A 21,938-nucleotide genomic window follows, 5' to 3' on the forward strand; every position below is an offset into this window, starting at 1 on the left:
CGAATCTGTAAAATGGTGCAATGATCGCTGCCCTGCCTCTCAGGCATAATTCACTGCCTGGAAAAGTGCTGCACAGATGGCAGAACTGCCTCCAAGTCAGATATGCCACGGCCTGTATCACTAGTGGGCGTGCGGCACACGTGTTCTCGCTGCAGTCTCCCAGAACCTCCAGAAGCATGCTGAATGAAGAAACAGGAGCTCCCTTGTAAAGGGAGGGGAGAGAAAAGGTTCCACTCAGCCCCTTGGGAAATGGCTCTCCACTCTATGAAAGTAATCTGCTCCAGTGACTACTTCCTGTCACACCATTGGATGCTCCTCCCTTCTGCCCTCTTGGACACACTCACACTCAGGCAAATATGGTCTGGCTCTTTGCTCCAGTCAGGGCCTCTTCTAGGAGGGTCATATGTCAATAGCCCAGGGTCACCTGTGTGGCCACTGGACTGAACTGCTCAGGTACACACTTGTCACAACTCCCCTGAGCGCCCAAGGGCCCAGCTGTCTCTCCCACCCCAATCTTGAAACCAGGCCAGAACCTTGATGGGGGCCCAGTGTGCCCAGACAGCAGCCTGAGTAGCTGGGCCTGGGCTCTAGCCTGTAACAGTCTTGTGTGCTGGGCACTGGCCCCCCAGGGAGTCCCCATTCTGTGACACTAATTGCAGCAATTAGCTGGAGAAAGGCCTATTAGATCAGTTTCTTCTACTGGCTGAGGCCAGGCCAATAGGGAGGGTGAGCCTAAGCCCAAGGCTTTTCGGAGGGGCAAGGATTCTTCCATAAATGAGGCCACATTTAAATTGCAAACAAGGGCCTCACCCAGTACTAGGAAAGCCTCCTGGAGAAAGGCTTTAGTTCCCTAGATGGAGCAGCTGGGGGAATGGGTGCATGCTGGGTGGCTTCTTGGACCTTCTTGGCTGATCTCATTGGAACCCTGGGTTGACCAGGCTCCCATCAGTGACCCAGTCCTGCTTAAGCAGGCCAGCATGGAGGAACTTGGCAAAGGCTGAAGGGGGCACAGGAGAAGGAAAGACAGTATTAGAGGCCACCGCTTCCCCCGAATCAGGCCTGCTCTGAGGCCCCCTCGGATGACTAGAGCATAATGCAAACCTTATGGATCTGCTGTCCCCCTAGAACCACTCCGGCATCAGTGTGCACTAAGTGGAGAAGGTGAGAGGGCCCACCTAGCCTCTACCTAGGCCACTTCTAATTCAGACAAGCCATAGGTGCCCATTCTGGAAATGGCTTAGGGACTGCAGCTGAAAGACTGTTCTGACTAAAGCCCCAGGTGGCAGCCCTCAAGCCATGGGTCTTGAGACACCCCCAACCTTGAGTTGTACCGCTGGCGAGGGCAGGGCGGCTCCACTTAGCCAGGCCTGGGTTGGGTCTCTCACTGAGAGGATGAGGCTAGACGTTCTGGGTATGGTAGGATGTAGGCCAGGGCTTGCTTCATTTAAAGGGATAGAACAGAGACCATCCCAGACCCTGGAGCTGGTCTCAGGCAGTGGCCCTCACCTGGGTTGCCCACCAGAGGACATGTGGCAATGTCTGGAGATATTTTTTATTATCACAACTGTGGGGGTGCTACTGGTATCTGCTGGGTAGAGGCCAGGCAGACTGTTAAACATCCTACAACGCAAAGGACAGCCTCCTACAACAAAGAATGGTCTGGCCCAAATGTCACCAGTACAGCAGTCGAGAACACACGGTCTGGGGAGCGAGGATCCTGACGTGCTGCTTACTTTCTCACTGCACGCTTTCCTGGCCTGGCCCTTCCTTCATTCAACAAATCAATGAAGCCATTCAACAGAAATGCATGACGCACTCGCCGTGTGCAGACCCTGTAGAGGAGACAGACGCGCTCTCATGGGGCCTCCCTTCCGGTGGAGGAGACAGGCAGGCAACAAATAAGTAGATGCCTAAGAAACTAGAAAATACAATGGCACAGCCTGTGCTTTTAGAGACTTGAAACATAGTGCTGACCTAGCAAGTGACTGCAGGGGCCTACTGAAATGGCAGGGCGGGGTCCCCCTGACCAGCAGCGTTTCAGGTGAGACCTGAAGGATGAGAAGGAATTGTCAGGAGAAGATCACAGGGAATGGCCAATCAGGCAGAAGTGGCCGGTGCAAAGACCCTGAGGCACTTGGCTGATTTGAGAAATAGGCGAAAGCTGGCGTGACAGGAGTTCTGTAAGGGAGAAGGACAGCAAGCAAGGCAGATCTTGTAAAACCTGATAGCATTCAAAATTTATTTCCTAGAAACAGAAGCCACTAGAAGGCATATGGCAGGGGAGTGATGGGACGTTCATTCATTCATTCTTGCCCTTTGGGACTCTACTGCGTAGCACACAGGGTTGACCACAGCCCTAAGTTCATGAAACACAGTCACCCTGTAAGGGTCACCTTGGGAGGCATCACTCTGTTCCTCTGTGCTTTTCCATTTAATCCCCATTTTCCACCCTGCTCCCCTCCCACAATAGACAGCTGCTCCGATGTAATTTATTTATATCATTGTGTGTATGTGCCGTGGTAATGCATGGAGTATCTTCTAGCATGTCTGGGTGGTGTGTAATTTTAATTTTAATACAGAGTCGTGTACTGAGGCCCTCATTCTATTTGGCGTTTGTGTCACTCGGTCCCGTGTTTGCACATGTCTCCATCTTGTGAAGTGTACATCTAGTCCTTACTCCTAACCACAGTGCCGGGTTCCAACTCCCCACCCCCACAAGCAGGCTGCACTAAGCATACACATACACAGCCCCTCGTTGTTCTGGTGAGAACTGCTCTAGCTGTTTACCCAGGAGGGAAACTGCTGGGTTGCAGGTAGTAAATATTTTATTTGAGGAAGAAGTGCTGGACGGCTCTCCAGAATGCCTGTGCCTGTCTACATTCCCACCTGCAGCACACAGGGAGACTTGTTTCCTGCGTTTCTGCCAACACTTGGCGTTATCCTACTTTCTAATTCTTCTTGTAGGAAGCTTTCATTTACATTTCTCTGATTACAAATGAGCTTGAGTATCTTTTCATGTATTTGGTAACTCTCCTCCAAACTGCCGATCATTTGCCCACTTTTCTGTTGGGTTTCTTCTCTTTTCCTTATTGATTTGTAGGACTTCCTAGTATATTTTAGCTTTTGTCCCTTATCAGTTTTAGTTGTTTCATCTATCTTGTAATCTGTCATCTGTAACCCAGGCAAAGTAACACGAATGAGAGTGAAAAAGGCAAATCATGTCTTAGTGAAAATAGTTTTGACCTTTGCGATGATGGATTTATTTAACAGAAATAGTTAATTTGAATGTATTCAAGTTCATAAATTTTAGTCTTAAAGTTTGTGCTTTCTGGGTCCTGTTGAAGACCTCAAGGCCACCCTGGGCCATGAAATTATTCTTCGTAGTTTTCTCCTATTAAGCAAACGTCAGGTACATTTTACTTTTAAATCTTTAGTCCATTTGGAGCCTACTTTTCTAGGGGTCAGGTAGGAATCCACATTCATATTTCTCCATTCAGGGCTAATTTTCCCAATACCATCTTCTAAATAGTCCCCACAGACATATGGTGCCACCTTTTATCTCATGCCACCTTCCTCTAGATGCAAGGCTGCCTCTGAAGTCTCTTCTGGGCCTCTGTCCTCCACTGTTTCAATTACTGAGGCTCAGAGTGTGCCCCAGGATCTGGTGGTACAAGGCCTTCTCTGTTATCTTTTTTCAAAGTTCATTTGGTGTTTGTAGATCTTTTTCTTTCACATACATTTTATTTTAGAATATGTTTGTCAAGTTTCTCAAAAGCTCCAACTGGAATTAAGCGGAGTTGTATTGAATTTACAGATTTGGAAAAACCTGACATCTTTCTAATGCTAAGCTGCCCCATCCAAGAGAATAGAATGTCTCTCCATATCAAAAGATCTTCCTTTAGGGGCCAGCCGGTGGCGCAGCAGTTAAGTGTGCACGTTCCACTTTGGCGGCCCGGGGTTCGGCAGTTTGGATTCCGGGTGCCGACATGGCACTGCTAGGCAAGCCATGCTGTGGTAGGCGTCCCACATATAAAGTAGAAGATGGGCACGGATGTTAGCTCAGGGCCAGTCTTCCTCGGCAAAAAGAGGAGGATTGGCAGTGGATGTTAGCTCAGGGCTAATCTTCCTCAAAAAATAAATAAATAAAAATAAAACTTTAAAAAAAAATCTTCCTTTATATCCTTCAATAGAATTTTAAATTTTTCTCCATAAAAGTCTTCTTTGTTAATTCCTAGACCTGATATAAATTTTCCTGCTATTCTGATTGCTATGTTAACTTCTATTATACTTTTTAGTTACTACTTGCATAAAGAAATATTTGAGGGGGGTGGGGGTACGTTGATCTTATATCCAAAAACTTTACTGAAGTCTCTTTTTAGTTCTGAAAGTTTAACTTTTTTTTTTCATGTAGCTCAGCAGTTTTCAAAGTGTGGTCCAAGAACCCCAGAGACCCTTTCACACAAGGTCAAAACCATTTTCATAATAATACTCAGACATTATTTGCCTTTTCTGCTTTCACTCTCATAAAGTTGAAGAGTTTTCCAGAGGCAGCATGACCCCACTGGAATATGTGCTTGTATAGTCCTGTGTTTTAAACATTTCTCAGTTTTAACTTCTAAGAAGGTAACTATCAACAGATATATACCCATATTAACAAAAGCTCTTGGGGGACCTCCATAATTTTTAAGAGAACAAAGTGTCCAGAGACCAAAACGTTTGAGGACCCTGATGCAGACAATCTTGTGACCGGCAGTTTCCTCTCTCTCTTCAGCCCTCATTTATACTCCCTTTCCTTTTCTTATGTTAGGGGATGGCCAGCATGGTATCCTAGGCTAACTCCTCATCTTAAAGGGATGGATACACTTTTGGTTTGTTTGCCGCAAACTAAAGTTTTGTAATATAACTTGTGTCAAGTTAGGGAAGTCCCCTTCTAGTCCTGGCTGGCTAAGTGGTGTCCCCCCCCCCCCAAAATCATACATGGGCATTAAACTTTATCATATAATTTTCCTGCCTCTATTGAGAGAACCATATGGTTTTTCTCCTCTAGCCTCTTAATGCGGTGAATTACACGCATAGAGTTTCTGATATTGGATCATCTCTGCATTCCTAGGAGAAATCCCACTTGTTTAAGACTTGTTAATATACTGTTGGATTTGGCTAGCTAACGTTGTACAGGGACTTCTGCATCTATGTTCATAAGGGAAATAGTTCATAATTTTCCTGTGCTCTCCTTATTTGAATTTGGACAGGCTCTGATTCGGAATTTTAAAAGATCCGTCTAACTGGAGCATAAATCCTGAATTGGGCCCACTTTGCTCTTTAGCATGTTTGGAAACATTAAAATAGAACCGTAATCAAGCAACCCAATCCTTAAATTTTTCTCCTAGTGAGTATCTGGAAAACAGGTGCAGAAATGGATCATTTGAGACACCATAGAAATCCGGTTAATCCGCCTGCCTGCTTTCCTTCAACAACTATTGCCTGAGCAAGGCTGGGTATCAGGCTCTTGCTGGGTGCGGCAGAGAACAAAACAGGAAAGTCCCTCCTGGGAGCTCTTCCTCCAGCACTGGCAGGGCAGCAAGAAAAAGGACTGGTAAATGTACCTCAAATGTGAATATTATTGTTATTAGCAAGTTTTGAAACTTTGTGACAATCTAGGACAGAAGTGTCCTGTGTGGATGAATTAATCCCTTTCGCGCCCAAGACAGTCCTGTGAGCAGGCACTCAGGCGCCCTTCACAGCGCAGGCCGTCTGACCTGAGGGACACTGCGGGCGGACGGAGCTGGGGGTGTCTGAACCACAGCTGACCCCGGCTACTGCCCACGCTGAGCCTCCGACCGTCAGCTCCGATCCCGGAAACGGCCGAGGCTTCCATTCCCTCCTCCCACCCCCGCCTGGACTCGCGATCCCGGCCTCCAACTCAGGGCTGACCTCTCAGTCTCCACCCCGACGAGAAACCTCGACTTCCATTCCTGACTCTGATCCCTGGCTCGGATCTCTAACCCCAACTCCGATCTCCAACTCGAAACCACAACCGAGACCCCGACTCAGAACCAAGACTAGGGATCTGACCCCCAACCCCAACTCCTAACCCGGAGCTCCGACCCCAGACTCGGATCCCAGAGGCAGAACCCGGAGGCGGACTCCAGAGGCAAAAATCCAACCCCGGCCTTGGATCCCCGACTCTGAATTCCAGTCTTAACTCGGACAGACCCTGACATGGATCCTGGACTCAGAACCCGCAGGAGGCCCAGACCCGGACCTCCGACCCCGCACTCGGATCCCCGACGCAGGACGCCGAAGGATCCCAAACGCGGGATCCGACCCCAGACTCGGATCCCCAACGTGGAACGCCCAAGGAAGCCAAACGCGGGATCCGACGCTGGACTCGGATCCCAGACGCGGAACGCCCAAAGAAGCCAAACGCGGGATCCGACCCCGGACTCGGATCCCCGACGCGGAACGCCCAAGGAAGCCAAACGCGGGATCCGACCCCGGACTCGGATCCCCGATGCGGAAGGCCCAAGAAAGCCAAACGGGGATCTGACCCCGCACTTGGATCCCCGACGCGGAACGCCCAAGGAAGCCAAACGAGGGATCCGACCCCGGACTCGGATTCCCGACGCGGAACGCCCAAGGAAGCCAAACGCGGGATCCGACCCCGTAATTGGATCCCCGACGCAGAACGCCCAAGGAAGCCAAACGCGCGATCCGATCCCGGACTCGGATCCCCGACGCGGAACGCCCAAGGAAGCCAAACGAGGGATCCGACCCCGGACTCGGATCCCCGACGCGGAACGCCCAAGGAAGCCAAACTCGGGATCCGACCCCGGACTCGGATCCCCGACGCGGAACGCCCAAGGAAGCCAAACGAGGGATCCGACCCCGGACTCGGATCCCCGACGCGGAACGCCCAAGGAAGCCAAACACGGGATCCAACCCTCACCCCATCAGGCCGCCTGGTCCTCCGATCGTGGACGCAGAACCTCCAGGCGGGGTCCGACCCCAACTGGAACTCCAGACCCCGACTCCGAACCACGGAGCCGACCGCGCCGGGAAATCCAATCCCCAGCACGGAACCACGACGTTGCCTGCGATCGCGGACCTGGACCCTGGCCTGACTCTCCCGGAGGCACCGAGTGGGGTGCGCGGGCCGGGCCGGACCCCAGGGGGCTTGAGCCGCTGATCGCGGCGACCCCACCGCCCGACGAGGAGCTCACCTCGGCGCGCCGACGATCGCCCTTCTCGCGCTGCCCGGTCGGCGGGAGCCGGGAGCGCTGAGGGGCTGTGAGGGCTGCGGGCTGAGGAGAGCGCAGCGGAGACCGGAGCGCCGGCTGAGATCTCGGCGGTAACCGGAGCGCCGGCTGAGATCGCGGCGGAGAGCGGAGCGCCGGCTGAGGAGAGCGCAGTGGTGACCGGAGCACCGGCTGAGATCGCGGCGGTGACCGGAGCGCCGGCTGAGGAGAGCACGGCGGTGACCGGAGCGCCGGCTGAGATCTCGGCGGTAACCGGAGCGCCGGCTGAGGAGAGCGCGGCGGTGACCGGAGCGCCGGCTGAGATCGCGGCGGAGAGCGGAGCGGAGCGCCGGCTGAGGAGAGCGCAGCGGTGACCGGAGCACCGGCTGAGATCGCGGCGGAGACCGGAGCGCCGACTGGGGACAGCGCGGCAAAGAGTCGGCTGAGATCTCGGCGGAGAGCGGAGCGGCCGCTGAGGAGAGCGTGGCGGAGTCAAAAACGCTCAGAGCTGCGAGACGACGAGTGCGAGTCCCGGGCTCGGAGACGCTCTGCGGAGGAACGGCGGGGCTCCGGGGCCGCTTTTGAGGTGGCGGCTGCCCTGCCGCTGATTGGCTGGGCCCGCGAGGGCGGTCTTGCCGCGTGCGGCCTTGCGGATTGGCTGGGTGAGGGAGGGTGGCGTGCTGCGCTCTGCCATTGGCTGAGAGGGGCAGGAGCCGATGTCCCCCGGGCTCGGATTGGCCGGGTGAGTCCAGTACCACGTGCCGCGCCCCGCCCCTCCGCGGGGCCCCGAGGCGCGCCACCCCCACCGTGGTCGGAGAGTCCTGCGCTGTCCCGGGCGGGTCCGCGCGTCTGCGCCGGGCTGATCGGGCCGCTCTTCCGTGCGAAGCCATGTGCCCCGAGGTGACCCTGTGGGATGTTTGCCGCGCTCGGCACGCGGCCCCGCCAAGACCCTCCCTCCGGTCCGCGCGGCTGGACAGGCGCAGCTGGACAGTGTGTGGAGGAGGCGCCAGGACCGCCCGGTCATCCGTGGGGGCAGGGCCGCGGGGAACAGGGAGTCAGCCTCCGGCCCTGACGCGGCGGCTCCGCGGGCCCAGCCGCCGTCCACACCGGCGTGCGCTGGAGTGCTGGTCAGGACGCCTGTCCTCGGGCCCTCGCTCGACCGGGCTCAGCCGCTCGTCTGGGCAGCCCAGACCTTCTATCATAAGCCGGCAGGGGACCGTGGACCTCTCGGCGTGTCCTGGGGAGTGGCGTTGCCCCCGCCAGGGCCGACTTCAAACTCGGAGGAACGAGCAGACCAGCCGTGGGGGTCTCCCCGGGGGCAGAGGCGGCTGTCCTTTGTGCACCAGCCTGGAGGAGAGAGGGAAAATGGTGTCGTCTTATGGGGCATCAGCAGCTTCCTTCCGATCGGTGGTCTCCCCTCCCTGCCCAGCCCGCCGGAAGGCCAGGCAGCAAGCCTGGGTCGGCGCATGTGATCCAGAGGGTCGTCCTGCGCGCGCGCGCACACACACACACACACCCCCCACCCCCCCTGGCTGGGTGTTTTTTGGCATCTGCCTGTCCTAGTACCATCACATGGGCCCCATGCTCAGGGGCGCGCTACGGTGAGGGTTTAATACTCTGCTGTCAGCGTCTGAAAATTCTTAATAATTGTATTTATGAACTTGTGTTTTGTAAATGAAGTTCAATGGGACAACGGTTGTGCTCAGGGGACTTGGAGTCTAGGCTCCCTGGTGGTCCTGCCACCTCCCTGCCTCCTCGGCACAGGTCCTCAGCTGCCCACTCTCCTGGCCCCTCTACCTGCCCAGACTCCCTCTCCCAACTCCCACGGGGCCAAGAATGGCAGGGAGGGACTGGAGTCCTAGCCCACGCTCTGCAACACTGGGACCCCCACCTAAAAGATGGGGGTAACTGACGGTCCCAGCCTCGTGGAGCTGTTGAGACAAGAACGAGAGAGAACATATTGGAAGACAGTGCTGGAACATGAGGTGAAATGCAGCCTCAGGCACTGCCCTGGTTCTTGCTGCTGTGAGCAAGTGGGAGCGGCTCAGACCCCCGCCTCCCATGGCCTCCCGCATCCTTCCCTGGACACCCTCTAGGCATGTCCTTTTCACCTTCCCGAGGACGTCAGGTGAGCAGGAGCCCCAGGTCATCAGAGCCATTTCACAGATTTCAACAAAGCAGAAATCCTTGCCTTTGTGGGGTTTATGTTCCTATAGAACAGGCAGGCAAGAAATGTCCAAAGTGTTCTGGACGTTCTTCTCTGTCAGAAGCTGTAGATCCCTAGGTTGTTTTTGTTCGCTGCACCATATGCCTGACCACAGCTGGGTCCTCTAGTCCTTACTCCTAAATACAAGCTTTTCCCCAAACTTTTGATTTTGGTTTTGGTGGTGTTTTTAATCCAAGAATGTTGAGCATGGGATAAAAAGCCATCCAAAGCGAGTCCACTTACAATGGTGTCCACCTTCCGGGTAAAGAGTGACGAAGGGAGTCAATTGGGATGTCATCTTGAAAACTGATTTTTAAAATCGTGAAAATCAAGTTGCTTTGATCTCATATTTAACATTTGGGTTCTAATTATGTACCTGCATGGGGGCACATTTTTCAAGTGGCCAATTCACTCGTGCATGTTTTCATGCGATGGCGCTGGCTCCACCAAACTCTCTAACCTCAGACCCTGAGATCCTGGACACATGCCGGCTTTCCCCTAACAGACTCCCCCACAGTGAAACCACATGGGCACCATATCTTTGCGACTTGTGTGACCATCTCCTTGGGGCTGTGCTTCGAGCCAGGCCAAGGAGCCTGCTGCTGTCGCTTTTGACACAATGGTCGGGAAGGATGGTTCCGAGTCACATGCGGGCTGAGTCCTCACCCCTCACCCCCTCACAGCACATGGGGCGCCGTCAATCAGCTAGCGCTGCCTGCCAGCCCGGCGCACCTGTTGTGTCCTGCCCCTCCTCTTCTCTAGTCCTTTGGGGGAGACAGAGAGGAAAACAGTCCGAGACTGAGAGGGGATTGTTGTCTCGTCGGGAGACAAGAGACACGTGGGAATTGGCTGAAGAAGCATGTGAGGCTGGGAGGACTCCAGGCCAGCCTGGGGCCGACCAGGGGCTGCCAGGCAGGCTGAGAGGGGGAGCCTGGAGCGGGCCTTGGGCACAATGGCAGAAATCAGGGAGGGGGTACAAGCATGGCCAGCTCCTGTCTGGGTTGTGCTGGGGTCCCTCCCTAGCCCAGGCCAGCCTAAGGGTTCTCCGGTCCTCGAAACCCCAGGATGTGGTGCCTAGCTGTTGTCACCTTCTTGGGCTCGGGACTGGGGGACGGGTGTGGGGCACCTGGTGGCCTCTACCCTGGCTCCCCATGTGACAGAGAGCATTTGGTTTATCTCATCTGTGAGTGGTGGGAGCTGACCTAATGTTCCTCATGCTCCCTCCGGCACTAGTATTCGGGGCTCAAAAGGTTTCCTTGCAGGCCTCTGCACCCGAGTGCACGCACGCACACACGCACACACAGCTGAAGAGAATTAGGCTCAAAACGTCCACTCGGCTTTTCTCTTGATTCCAAGGTATTTAGAATGGGGGTGGGGGATTAGGGGAGGAAGTTGCTGAGCTAATTCTCCTGTGTTTGCCAGCACAGAAGTGCAGATGGGGCCCAGAGCCCCTCCGTGTCCTGGGGGAAACACCAGCCCTCCTCCGCACGGGGCAAGGCAGGAGGAAAGGACGGGGTGGGAGCCCCTCACTGGAGTGACTGACGTGGCAGGCCCTGGCTGAGGGGTTCTCTGGGCCATGGTTCGCCCCTCACCGCTCCCCCACCCTCAGAGTCTAAGGGTGGGACCAGCTTCAGGCTCGGTCAAGTTCCCAGAAATCTGCTTCCCTTGGAAGCAGAGAGGCCCAGGGCCACATGGCTGCCTCGGCACCGTCTTCCCAGGGAGGCCCTTGCTGCACGCTGGTCTCTGAGGTGGACAGGAATGTGGAGGGGGATGGGGAGCCCAGGGTATCCCTGAATGACCCGTGCATTTGCCAAGAAACCCACTCTTGCAGTCAACACCCACTGTCTCCTTTTTCCCAGGTCCCCCTCTGCAGCTTTTTGCACACGCGCTCACACTCACCACTGCAGCCGTCCTGGGTGAGGTCTCTGTGACCCCCAAGACCCTCCGTCCAGTGGCTGTTCTGCTGGTCTCAGGTCTCTGCTGACCCTGCTGCCCACATCCTCATTTCGAAATCTTCCTCCTCCTGCGGCCGGTGTGCCTCGTCTACCTGCGTTCCATCTGGGCCTCCCCTCTGTCCCCAAGGCCTCGGGTACTTTGACCTGTGAACGACTCCCCCCTGTTGCTTGACCCCTGACATGTGTGTACTCACCTTGTCTTAAACCCATGTCTCTCTTGTGCCCACAGGTAGCATACCCTCTCGTCCCCACCTGAAGCTCTTGTCCCCCGAATCTCCCTGCCTTGTGTTCCCCACTTCTGAGCTTGGCACCCCTCAATGAGGATGGGCAGGCTCTGGGTCATTCTGGGCTTTGCAGGCCATGGAAGGGATGAAGCACACTGGGGTGTCTCTAGGAGGTTTTGGGGAGAGTGGTGGTGAGAATCAGATCGTCTTCTAGAAAGGTCACTCTGGCTGCTGAATGGAGAGAGAGCTGGCGGGGGCAGGGGAGGCAAGGGGCACAGGAGTGCTGGGAGAAGGCTCACCATCACCCAGTGAGAGAGGCAGGAAGCTTGGAGGAAGGTGGCAGCCAAGGAGGTCTGAGAAGCGGCCAGGCCAGGGCTCCTGCAGGAGGCAGCTTTGGTGGGACTCCACGGCTGAGGGCAAGGAGGAGCTTTACGTAGCCCCTGGGACAGGTTTGGAGGGAAGGTTAAAAGTCAGGTGAACAAGCCAGATCTTCAGAAACCCTTGTACGTATGGTCAGCCCCCACCCTTCTGCCCAGCTGCGGTGACATCGCCTTTGCAGTGACAATGGCTCTGGGGCATTGTCACTCCATGAGCAAGGCCTGTCTGTGTTTCCCTTTCCTGTCTTAGCTGCCCAGGGCCTGGGGCAGGGCACAGGCTCAGGGTGACCAAGTGTGACAGATGTGGGTCCTGTGCCCCCCGGGTGGCCCCAGTTCCAGGACAATGTTGGGCCCCCACAGCACCCCTCTCTAAGAGCAACATGGGAAGGGAATTGTGGGGGTATGCCATTAGACAATGATGCCACGTTAGGGTCAGACCTAGCCTTTCATCACCAGCAGACTTGCCTTCCTGCATTTGAGGTCAGCAAAAACGTGAGGCCAGATGGGTGGGGAGTCTCGAGTGCAGGCGGTCCCGATGAGTGGCAGCGTGGGGTGTGGGCCGCTTCCCATCCAGAGGGCAGCTGTGCTGTGTGTGTATATGTTTGGGCATTGCACAGTCAAGCCTTGATTAGCCAACCCCCGTTCTCCCAGAGCCCCCGCTTCGATGCGGGTTAACTCAGCAGCTGTCCCCTGAGCACCTGCTTGGGGCCTGGTTAGGTGCCAGGCATGGCGGGTGGGAAAGTGAAGTGAGCTGGGCCCTGCCAGACCCATTGCCTGAACAGCCTTTTCTGCCACTACCTTCCAGAGGCAATTTCTTCCCACGATGTATCCTGTCCCAGGGCATGTCTGCCCCTGACTTCCTGCCCAGGCCCACCATTTCCACAGCCATCACTCAGCAGGACACAGTCTCCCCAGCCCTCCAGGTTGGGTGGGTCCAGGCTTTCAAGGACATTGGCAGTGCCAGGGCCAACCTGGAAAGTGTCTCCGATTATCTCTCGAGTTCTGGAAAGCGTGTTAACAGGAAGCCCATCCGTGTTGCTCTGGTGGCTATAGGTTGTTTTTAAACATTGAAGGGTCCTCAGTTGGTACTTGTGGTATGGACAGATATTTGCAGAAAGCCCGTATGGCCTTGGATCTGTGCTTGTAGAGGGTGAGGCGAATGAAATGACACCCACCAGGCCTCTGGTGAGCAGTGGGTACCAAATGATCGGCTGTGAGGAGCCTCAGAGAACTGAATGAGAATGTTCTAATTGAGCCAGGCAGGCTCAGAGGATGGTTGTAATTTGGATGAAAAAGACAAGACTGAGAAGAAAGAGCAGTGTGACTGGGAGGTCTTTGAGACTCCTCCCTTCAGGACATGGAGCTTCATTCCCTCCCCTTGATTTAAGCCTGAACAGGGAATTACTTCTGACAAGTACAATATGGTAGAAGTGACAGAGTGTGACTTCCAAAACTAGATCATAAAAGGCATTACAGCTTCCTCCTTGCTCTCTCTCACTGGGAGTGCCAGCACTGGAGGAAGTCGGCCACCATGTTGTGAGGACACTCGAACAGCTCTGTGGCAAGGACCACTCAGTGAGGAACCGAGGCCTCCAGCCAACAGCCTCATGAGTGAGCCATCTTGGAAGAGGGTCCTCCAGCCCCAGTCAAGACAGCAGATGACCGCAGCCCTGGAAACATCCTGACTTCAGCCTCCCCAGAGACCCTGACCCAGAACCACCCAGCTGCTCCTGGATTCCTGACTCTCAGAAACTGTGTGAGATGATATTCACTGCTTTAAGCTGTGAAGTTGTAGGGTCGTTTGTTACTTGGCATTGGCTAGCTGATACAGCCACCCTTGCCAGGTTCAGCAAAGAGGGCTCAGCCTACCTGTCAGCCTTCTCCAGTGGTTATGGCATCTGGGCCCTGGGAGAAAAGGTGCTGTGACCTGATAGCAACATCTGCCTCAGGCATGCAAGTCATGTCTGCTCTCTCAGAATTTGCGTTCTGTCTTCCAGGTCAGAGGGTCTTAACCTGGGGTGCCTATGAGACCCACTCCCCAGTGCAGGTCCCATTCCCAGAGATGAGCAATTTCAACTTAGTAGGTTGTCTTTGGGCAACAGAAAGCTATCGGAGTTTGAACAGGGGGTGACTTTGTGCCTCTCTTGAGGCCAGTGACCAGGGACCCCACCTCTGCAGGCAGCCTTCAGCATCCCCAGGCACTGGGGAGACCAGGTTGCTAGGGTGCCTTCTCATGCGTCTCTGAGTGGGTCCCCACTGGTCTGTCTCCAAGCCTACCTTGGAGGGAACTCCATGCTATAGTGGCAACTCTCCCTTCCCTCCTCCTTTCCCAGAGCCCTGCCCTCAGGGATCTTGCAGTTGGACCTGTATGTAAGTCCTTTTGCTTCCTAACGGTGTAACTTCTTCTTCTTCAGTTGTGGCCTATGGCCTATGGGCCCAAGGGTAGACCCTGAACTTCTTCGTACCTGCCCCACACTGATGGTTCTCACGTGACCAGAGCCCCGGAGAGGGGGCCTCGAAGCCAGCTCTGTCTCCAGTGTGTGTTCTGTGCACAGGAAACATCGATGAGTCCTTGCATCAGTCAGCCACAGTGAAAAGGGAGTAGGCACATCGGGTTGCTGGTGGGATGCCCCGTATGGGTGGGAAGTGGCACCAAAGCCCCTTCCCATTTTTCTGCCCTCCCTGGGTCTTTGGGAAAGGCCAGCACTTTCCTGCAGGATTGTTTCTGCTCTGTGAGCATCTCTTAAAACAAAAGGCTGAAGTCACGGGTATTGACAAGATCCTTTAGACCCCTGGAGGCCAGTTATATGCCTGCCTGGGCACAGACCCCATCTAGGGACCGAGCCCCTGCCTCACCGGGCAACCCCTGCCTCCAAGGCCTCATGTGCCAGCTGGTGTTTGGGGCTGTCCACCTGCACATCCAACTCGAAGCCCGTGCGAGGCTGTCAGTGCCGCCTGGACGTAGGAGAGCAATGCATGGGTGCGGCCCGGTCCCTCCGAGTGGGGAGGCTTGGTCTGTTCAACCTAACCAACAGCTGCTGATGGCCACTGTATCAGATCCAGTCCTGAGGGTTTTACGACAATAACTCTTTTAATCCTATCACAGCCCACCACGGACATGGGGAAACTGAGGCACACTGAGGTCAAGGGGCATGCCAGGCAACACACAGGTAGCAAGTGCTGGAGCTGGGCTTTGCACCCAGGTGTCCTGGGACCAGGCTCTGTCTGTCTGTCTCTCCTTTCCTCCCTGCCCCACAGCCTCAGTGTGAAGGACACTGCCCCTGCTTGCACAGCGGCCATGCGGCCTGGTTGGGCAGTCCCGTCGTGGACACCGGGCCTGAGGTGGGGTGCCTTTGCCCACATTTGGCCTCCTGGGCACTGAACTTGCGTATACCACCCCTCCTCCCCAGAACTACCGTGTGTGACAGGCAGGTGTGTCCAGTGGAGGAGGCAGGGTGGACAGCTGAGCCCCCAGAGGTACCAGGCTCCCTAAACTCCCCCCACGGATGGCCAGATTGGGGGCCCCAGGCACCCCTGCTGCTTAACTGTTCCGCTCAAACATGACATTGTTTTTATGTCGGCCTCCTTGGAGAGGCCTCGGTGAATCTCTCCTCCAAAGGGAGAGGACTCCCCTGGCCCAAATTCCCTTTGGCAGCAACCGCTTAACAGACGACCTGGACCCTTTTCTCTGCAGAATCCTTTCTTTTCTGGGGTCTGCAGCCTGACCCCCCGCCACCAGCACAGCAGAAGAGAACCGGGCAAGGCGATGAATCTGGGTCTCATTTGGGCGCTCAGTCCTGCTGGCGTTTCTAGCTTGCTCTGTGTCCCTCTTCCTTCCTTTTAACTTCCCTTTGGTGTACCCCGAATCCCCGAGGAGGGTGGGGTGGTGGAAATGGAGTCAGCACAGGCAGAGGTGCATCCCCCACAAGGGGGTTGGTACAGAGGCCTCCGGGGGTGCATAGTGTAGACGGTGGCCTGAAACCTTGCCCCAGGGTCTCAAGCTTGGGCCCTGCACCCAGGTCTAAATGTGAGAAGTACGGGCTTCCCACAGCCTTGGCTCTGAGGAGGCAGGGTATCTAGTCTGAAAGGCAGGGCTCAGTCTCCTTCACCCCATTCTCTTCCCAGGCCCACAGCCCCCAGGACATGTCGATGGCAGCAAACGTTTTACAGATGTGACGTGCTCAGAGCCTGGCAGCAGGGGCGGCTCAGCTGCTGGAGAGCAGTGCTGGATTTACATCCACAGCAGAGCACCCGGTCACCTTTCTCTGCTTGGAGTGTAATCTTTTTTTGGAAGCCTTGCTGGAAAATCTGAATCTTGTGAGCCATCAGCTGTTTATAATCAGAGAAGCATATGTTTAAAAGAGCTGAGGGGCCTTATAAACTCCGTGTGCAAATTACCTTTGGGGCTGCCTGCTCCCCCGCCCCTCCCCACGGCTGCCATCGCTGGCGAGGGGCTCAGCGCGCTGCACAGAATTAGCTGTAACCCCGTTGTGGCATGGGGTCTGTTTAGCTTTAGTCACGTCAGCTTGGCCCTGGAGCGTGGGAGCCTCCATCTCTGCTGCACGGCTTCCAGGCCCCCTACCCCCCCCCCCAACCCAGCTGCAGAGGACTTCTGGCTCCGCATCCCTGGGCCTTCACCATGAGAAATAGCCAACCTGGGAGCCGTGCAGCAAGAGCTGGGTGGGAGCCGGGCCCCTGGGGCCTCTGGGGGCTTCCTGGGCCCCCACATTCAAGGGCAGGCCAGAGTTGGGGGCCTCTTTTGGGGCCTGCTGTGGTCCTGTGAGGTTGGTTGTTTGTTTTGTGTTTCTTGGTTTTTATTTTTGCTTTTGTAACAGCTTTATGCAGATATTCACATACCGTACAATTCACCCTTTTAAAGTGTACGACTCAGTGGTTTTTCATATGTTCAGAGTTGTGCAACCATCACCACTATCTAGTTCCAGGACATTTTCAGCACCCCTGGAAAAAGCCCTGCCTCCTTCCTGTCACCCCCCCCTCCCCACTCCCCCTCCCACTCCTCAGCCTCGGCAGCCACCGGTCTACTTTCTGTCTGCATGGATTTGCCTATCCTGTACATTTCATAGGGATGGAATCACACAATATGTGGAGTTTTTTGACCGGCTTCTTTCACTGTGTCATGTTTTCAAGGTTCATCCGTGTTGTAGTCTGTGTCTGTCCTTCATTCCTTTTTATGGCCAAATAATATTCCATTGGGTGGATAGCCTGTATTTTATGTATCCGTTCATCCATTCATGGACATTTGGCCTAATTCCACTTTTCAGCTGTTATGAGTCGTGTTGCCACAAACATTCAGTACAGGCTTTTTTGGGGACATACATTTTCACTTATCTTAGGTGTACACCAAAGAGTGGAATTGCTAGGTCATATGGTAATTTGATGTTTAAGCTTGTAAGGAGCTGTTTTCCAAAGTGGCTGCACCATCTTACATTCCCACCAGCTCTGATGAAGTACTGGTGGTTTATGAGGGCTCTGATTTCTCCACATCCTCGTCAGCACTTGTTACTGTCTGTCATTTTCATTTTAGCCATTGTAGTGGATGTGAAATCATGTCTTGTTGTGGTTTTGATTTGTATTTCCCTGACGGCTAAGGATGTTGAGCATCTTTTTATGTGTTTATGGGCTATTTGCATATCTTCCTTTATGAAATGCCTATTTAGGTCCTTTGCCCAATTTTGGGGGGGTTATTTATCATTTTATTGTTGCGTCATTAGAGTTCTTTATATATTCTAGATACAAGTCCCTTATCAGATATGTTTTCTCCCATTTTGGGGGTTGTCATTGCACTTTCTTGATAGCATTCTTTGACTCACAAAATTTTTGATTTTGATGAAGTCCAATTTATTTATTTTTTGTTGTTGTTGCTTGTCTTTTTAATGTTGTAACTAAGTGATAATGTGCAACTCCAAAGTCACAATTTAATCCTGTGTTTTCTTCTGAGAGTTTTATAGTTTTAGCTCTTACATCTAGGTTTTTGATCCATTTGAGTTAATTTTTGTATATGGTGTGAGGTAGGGGTCGAGCTTTATTCTTTGGCATGTAGATATTTAGTTATCTCAGTACCATTTGTTGAAAAGGCCATTCTTTCCCCATTGAATGGTCTTGGCACCAATGTCAAAAACCAATGGACCATAAATACGAGAGTTTATTTCTAGACTCTCAGTTCTCTTCCATTGATCTGTATGTCTATCCTTATACCAGTGCCACACTGTCTTAATGACTACAGCTTTGTAGTAAGTTTTGAAATCAGGAAGCGTGAGCCCAAGAACTTTGTTCTGTTTCAAGATTGTTTTGACCATTCTGGGTCCCTTGAATTTCCATATGAATTTTGGAATCAGCTTGTTGACTTCTGCAAAGAAGCCAGCTGAGATCCTGAGAGGGGTTGCATTGAATCTGTAGATCGACTTACGGAGTATTGGCTCCTCAGCAATGTTAAGTTGTCTGGTCCATGAACATGGAATATCTTTCCATTTATTTAGATCTCCTTTCATTTCTTTCAAGAACGTGTTATAGTTTTCAGAGTATAACTTTTGCACTTGTTTGTTGCTCCTGTGGAGTTTTGTGCAACAGTGACCTTCCCACCCACTGGTCCTGCCCAGCCTCCAGACCCATCCTCCCCGGGTCCTACCTCCTGCTCCAGCCCCCAAGGCCCCTCTCTCTGGGTTCCAGTGATTCTGCTTCACAGCCTCATCTTGTTGCAGTGCACACACTGGTGCCCTGGCCCAAGTCGTTGCACATCCTGCACCCTTGCCTGGAGCACATGCTCTCCTCCCCATTCCGGGAGCTTCCTCACGTCGTGGCAGGCTCCCTGAGCTACCATCACATCTCAGTGCTCTCAGGCCCCTTCTAGACCTCTTCACATACCTTGGTCATCCTCTGCCAAATGTGAGTGCCAGCGTCTCACCCACTCTGCACCTCAAGACTGGGCACAGGACATGGAAACCCCAGTAAGGTCTGTAGGAATAACTGAACTGTTTCCCAAGCCAGTAGTTTCACCTTGGGTCCCACTATTGATAAATAGTCCTCAAATACCAGGAGAGGCATCTGGAGCCTCATCAGCAGGGAAACAGGACTTTGGCAGCTTACAAAAGGAATTTGATTTTTCAAATTTCCTTTCAACTCAAGGGTCTCAAATCTGGTCTGCAGCCCTAGAGGGGAGGGTCCTGGCACTGCGTCTGAGGTGGGTACCTTTGAGGGGAGGCAGAGTTGGCTCATGGCGAGCTTGCCTGGAGCTGGTGGCAGGTGGCAGGTGGCTGGGGCTGCTCTCCTGTGTTTGTCCCCTTGGGTAGGGCTGAACCTTGCTGTTTGAACCAAATTGGATCACTACCAGCTGTTATGCCCCACCATCACTGGGTCTCTCTCCCCATCTGTAAAAGGGGGACGTGCTCCCTATATTCCCTGCCCCCCAGAAAGCCAGGGAAGGGACCAAGCCCAAGGAAGTGATGGCGTATGAGTCTTTGGGAAACTGGGGAGGGCCTTTGCGTGTGTGTCTCACTTAAGCCATGAATACTGCTCACTCCCCTCATTCATCCTTGCACTCTGCACTTATTGGGCACCTTGTGTGTGACCCGCCGGAAAACCAGAGCCCTGAGCTCTGACCTGTGCCTTTTCTGCACATGACTTTCTCGCAGCCTCCTGGCGTGGAGTGAGCACATTGTCTCCTGGAGAGTCTTCGGCTGGACCCGGGGAGGAGGCTAGGGGAGAAATGGAGGGACTCCTGACTCTGCCTCCCTGCGAGGCTGTCATCAGAGCACGGTCAGCTCCCTGGAAGACCCCCGGTTGTAAATGGGGTCGGGTGTCCTGGTAGGGATGAGGCACCAGAGGCCGCACTGTGTGGGCACCCCCCCTCAACACAGGCGCACCCAGGAGGTGGCAGGCAAAAGACTCCCCATGATATTAACCACTTCGTGAAGAATTTGGTATTTGGGGGTTTTACATTAGGGAGGGATTAATTAGCCTCTGAAATGAGTTCCCAGAGAGCAGCCAGGACCCTGCCTGAGATGCAGCTTCCATGGATTGAGTGTGGGGAGCCCCTACTCCTCCCGGCGCCCGGGGCCAGCCGGACCTGCATTCCGCTCCTCCTCCCGCCTTCTGGAAACATTCCCTGAATCACATTGTTCGCCGCGCTCCGTCGGGCCTTCTGGGCTCTTCCTCTCCTGCTCGCCATAAAAACGCTCCAGTCATCTTTTCCGCTGTGGTTTTTATTGTTTTATTTTATTATTCCAGCTATATTAAGTTGGGAAGAGCTACAGAAATGGTTTCTTCTCCCCCAGATTCCAGAGTAAGTCGTAGCCATTGTAGATTTTGATTAATCACCTTCCCCCCCACCCCCCACCCCCCGCCCTGTGCTTTACTTTCTCCAGCTTCATTCTCCTCGCTGTCAGTGGGGCTCTCAAGGACAGGCTGTTGTTGCTCCTGGAGCAGGTCTCCGTTTCCCCCACTCCCACCCATGAGAGAAAAAGTGAGCTCAGATTCTGGGTCAGCCCCGTTTCTGGAGGCCACGGCCACAGGCGCTGCTGGCCTCTGGCTGGGCTGGGCTGCAGTGGAAGCCAAGTGCAGGGTGAAGGCCTGGGGAGGAATCTGGGTTCTTTTGGCTGCTGGTAAGATTATCCATTAAATCCATATTCCTCGCTGTAGAGTTCACGTATTCAGAGAATATCCCGTACTCTGGCCATCTTACATTACTCCAATATTGCTTCCAGATGGGCAAACACCCACTCCGAGCCCGGCCCTGCAGATGCGACGGCCCAGCGTGCTGCTCCCCACCGCGTCTTTGTTCTCTGGGTCCCGCGCTGTCCCTGCTCGCTCAGGGCTCCGATGCGTCTGCACAGGGTGGGTGGGGGGCGCCAGGCCTGTGGCCCCTGGCCCCACGGGAGTGTCTGCAGAGAGAACAGCGTGGTGTCGGAGCATCTCCAGGCCTGACCTCGGGGCTGAGGCCTCTTTCCTGACTTTGGGGCCCGTTACGGGTGGGGCAGGGCCCTGGTCCCACCAGGCCTGGGGCTGGAAAAGTCCTGCTCGTCCACCCCCGCCCCAAGGATAAGTCAGGCAGGGAGAATTCTAGCATATTCTGCGCCTGACTGGTGGGGTAGGCCTCTTCTCCCTTGCAGCCCACTCCCCTTACACAGCCTGTACCCCAAAGTCACCCTAAGGCCTGCCCTCCGCAGCCCTGCGGGGCAGCCCGTGCACTTGGACCGTCCGCCTGTGGGCTTCCCCACGTGGCTCCTCGGGGAGCTCTGAGTGGGCTTTGGGTAGAGTCAGGGCAGCTGGACAGCCATTCTGTCATCAGTGGGGACAAAAGCCTGCTCTCTGCTTCTCCCGCTCATCCCCGTGTCCCCGGCCTGGGCACAGAGCTCTGACACCGTGCATGCTTGGGGTAGACAGAGGAACTTACGGTGGCAGCCAGCGTTAGGCAGACCGGTGTGGGGTAGAGGGTCGGCCAAGGCTTCACAGAGATGGATTCTCCACAGAGGAGACAGCATGCCAGGCAGCAGGCAGAGCACGGGCAAAGGTGTGGAGGTTGAAGGGGCCAGCGTGTCCGGGTTCTGGATGACACGAGGATCTTAAGGCTGGGCAGAGTCAGGTGGGAGAGGGCCTCGAAGGCCTCCTAGTGTGTGGTGAGCACATCCTTCAAATGGTGGCATTCCTTCCTCAAGCATGGAAGTGATACAGACAGTTGTGCCTCTCCCAAAGGGTCCAGATTCTGGGACCCAATTTCTGATTCCTTCACAACACGCGTTCTCCAGCTTGTCTGCATCTTGGCTGGACACTCTGAAGGGGGAGCCCAGGGCTGGGCCTTGAAAGAGACTGGGCAGGGCGGGCACTGCTCACACAGAGCCCTGAGGCGTGCACCCTGAGGGCCGCCATTGTTGAGGCGGGTGGGAAATAGCAGGGTGGGTGTGCCAGCAGTAATGACGCTGGGTGGC

The 21,938-nt window shown here is 54.5% G+C and overlaps 2 protein-coding genes across 6 annotated transcripts in view; one reads left to right on the forward strand and one right to left on the reverse strand.

Annotated features, from left to right (window-relative positions):
* LOC139040826 (uncharacterized) overlaps window positions 1-9,591 on the reverse strand; it is a 92,421-nt gene extending 82,830 nt beyond the window's left edge. The window contains exon 1 of the mRNA XM_070488421.1: window positions 7,221-9,591. Within this exon, the coding sequence (XP_070344522.1) occupies window positions 7,221-8,125 (905 nt within the window). The 5' untranslated portion in view covers window positions 8,126-9,591. The remainder of the gene's footprint in view (window positions 1-7,220) is intronic.
* KCNQ1 (potassium voltage-gated channel subfamily Q member 1) overlaps window positions 1-21,938 on the forward strand; it is a 337,726-nt gene that overhangs the window by 179,599 nt on the left and 136,189 nt on the right. The gene's annotated exons all lie outside the window — the stretch shown is intronic.

This window comes from Equus asinus, chromosome 17 (assembly GCF_041296235.1).
Source record: "Equus asinus isolate D_3611 breed Donkey chromosome 17, EquAss-T2T_v2, whole genome shotgun sequence".
NCBI lineage: Eukaryota > Metazoa > Chordata > Mammalia > Perissodactyla > Equidae > Equus > Equus asinus.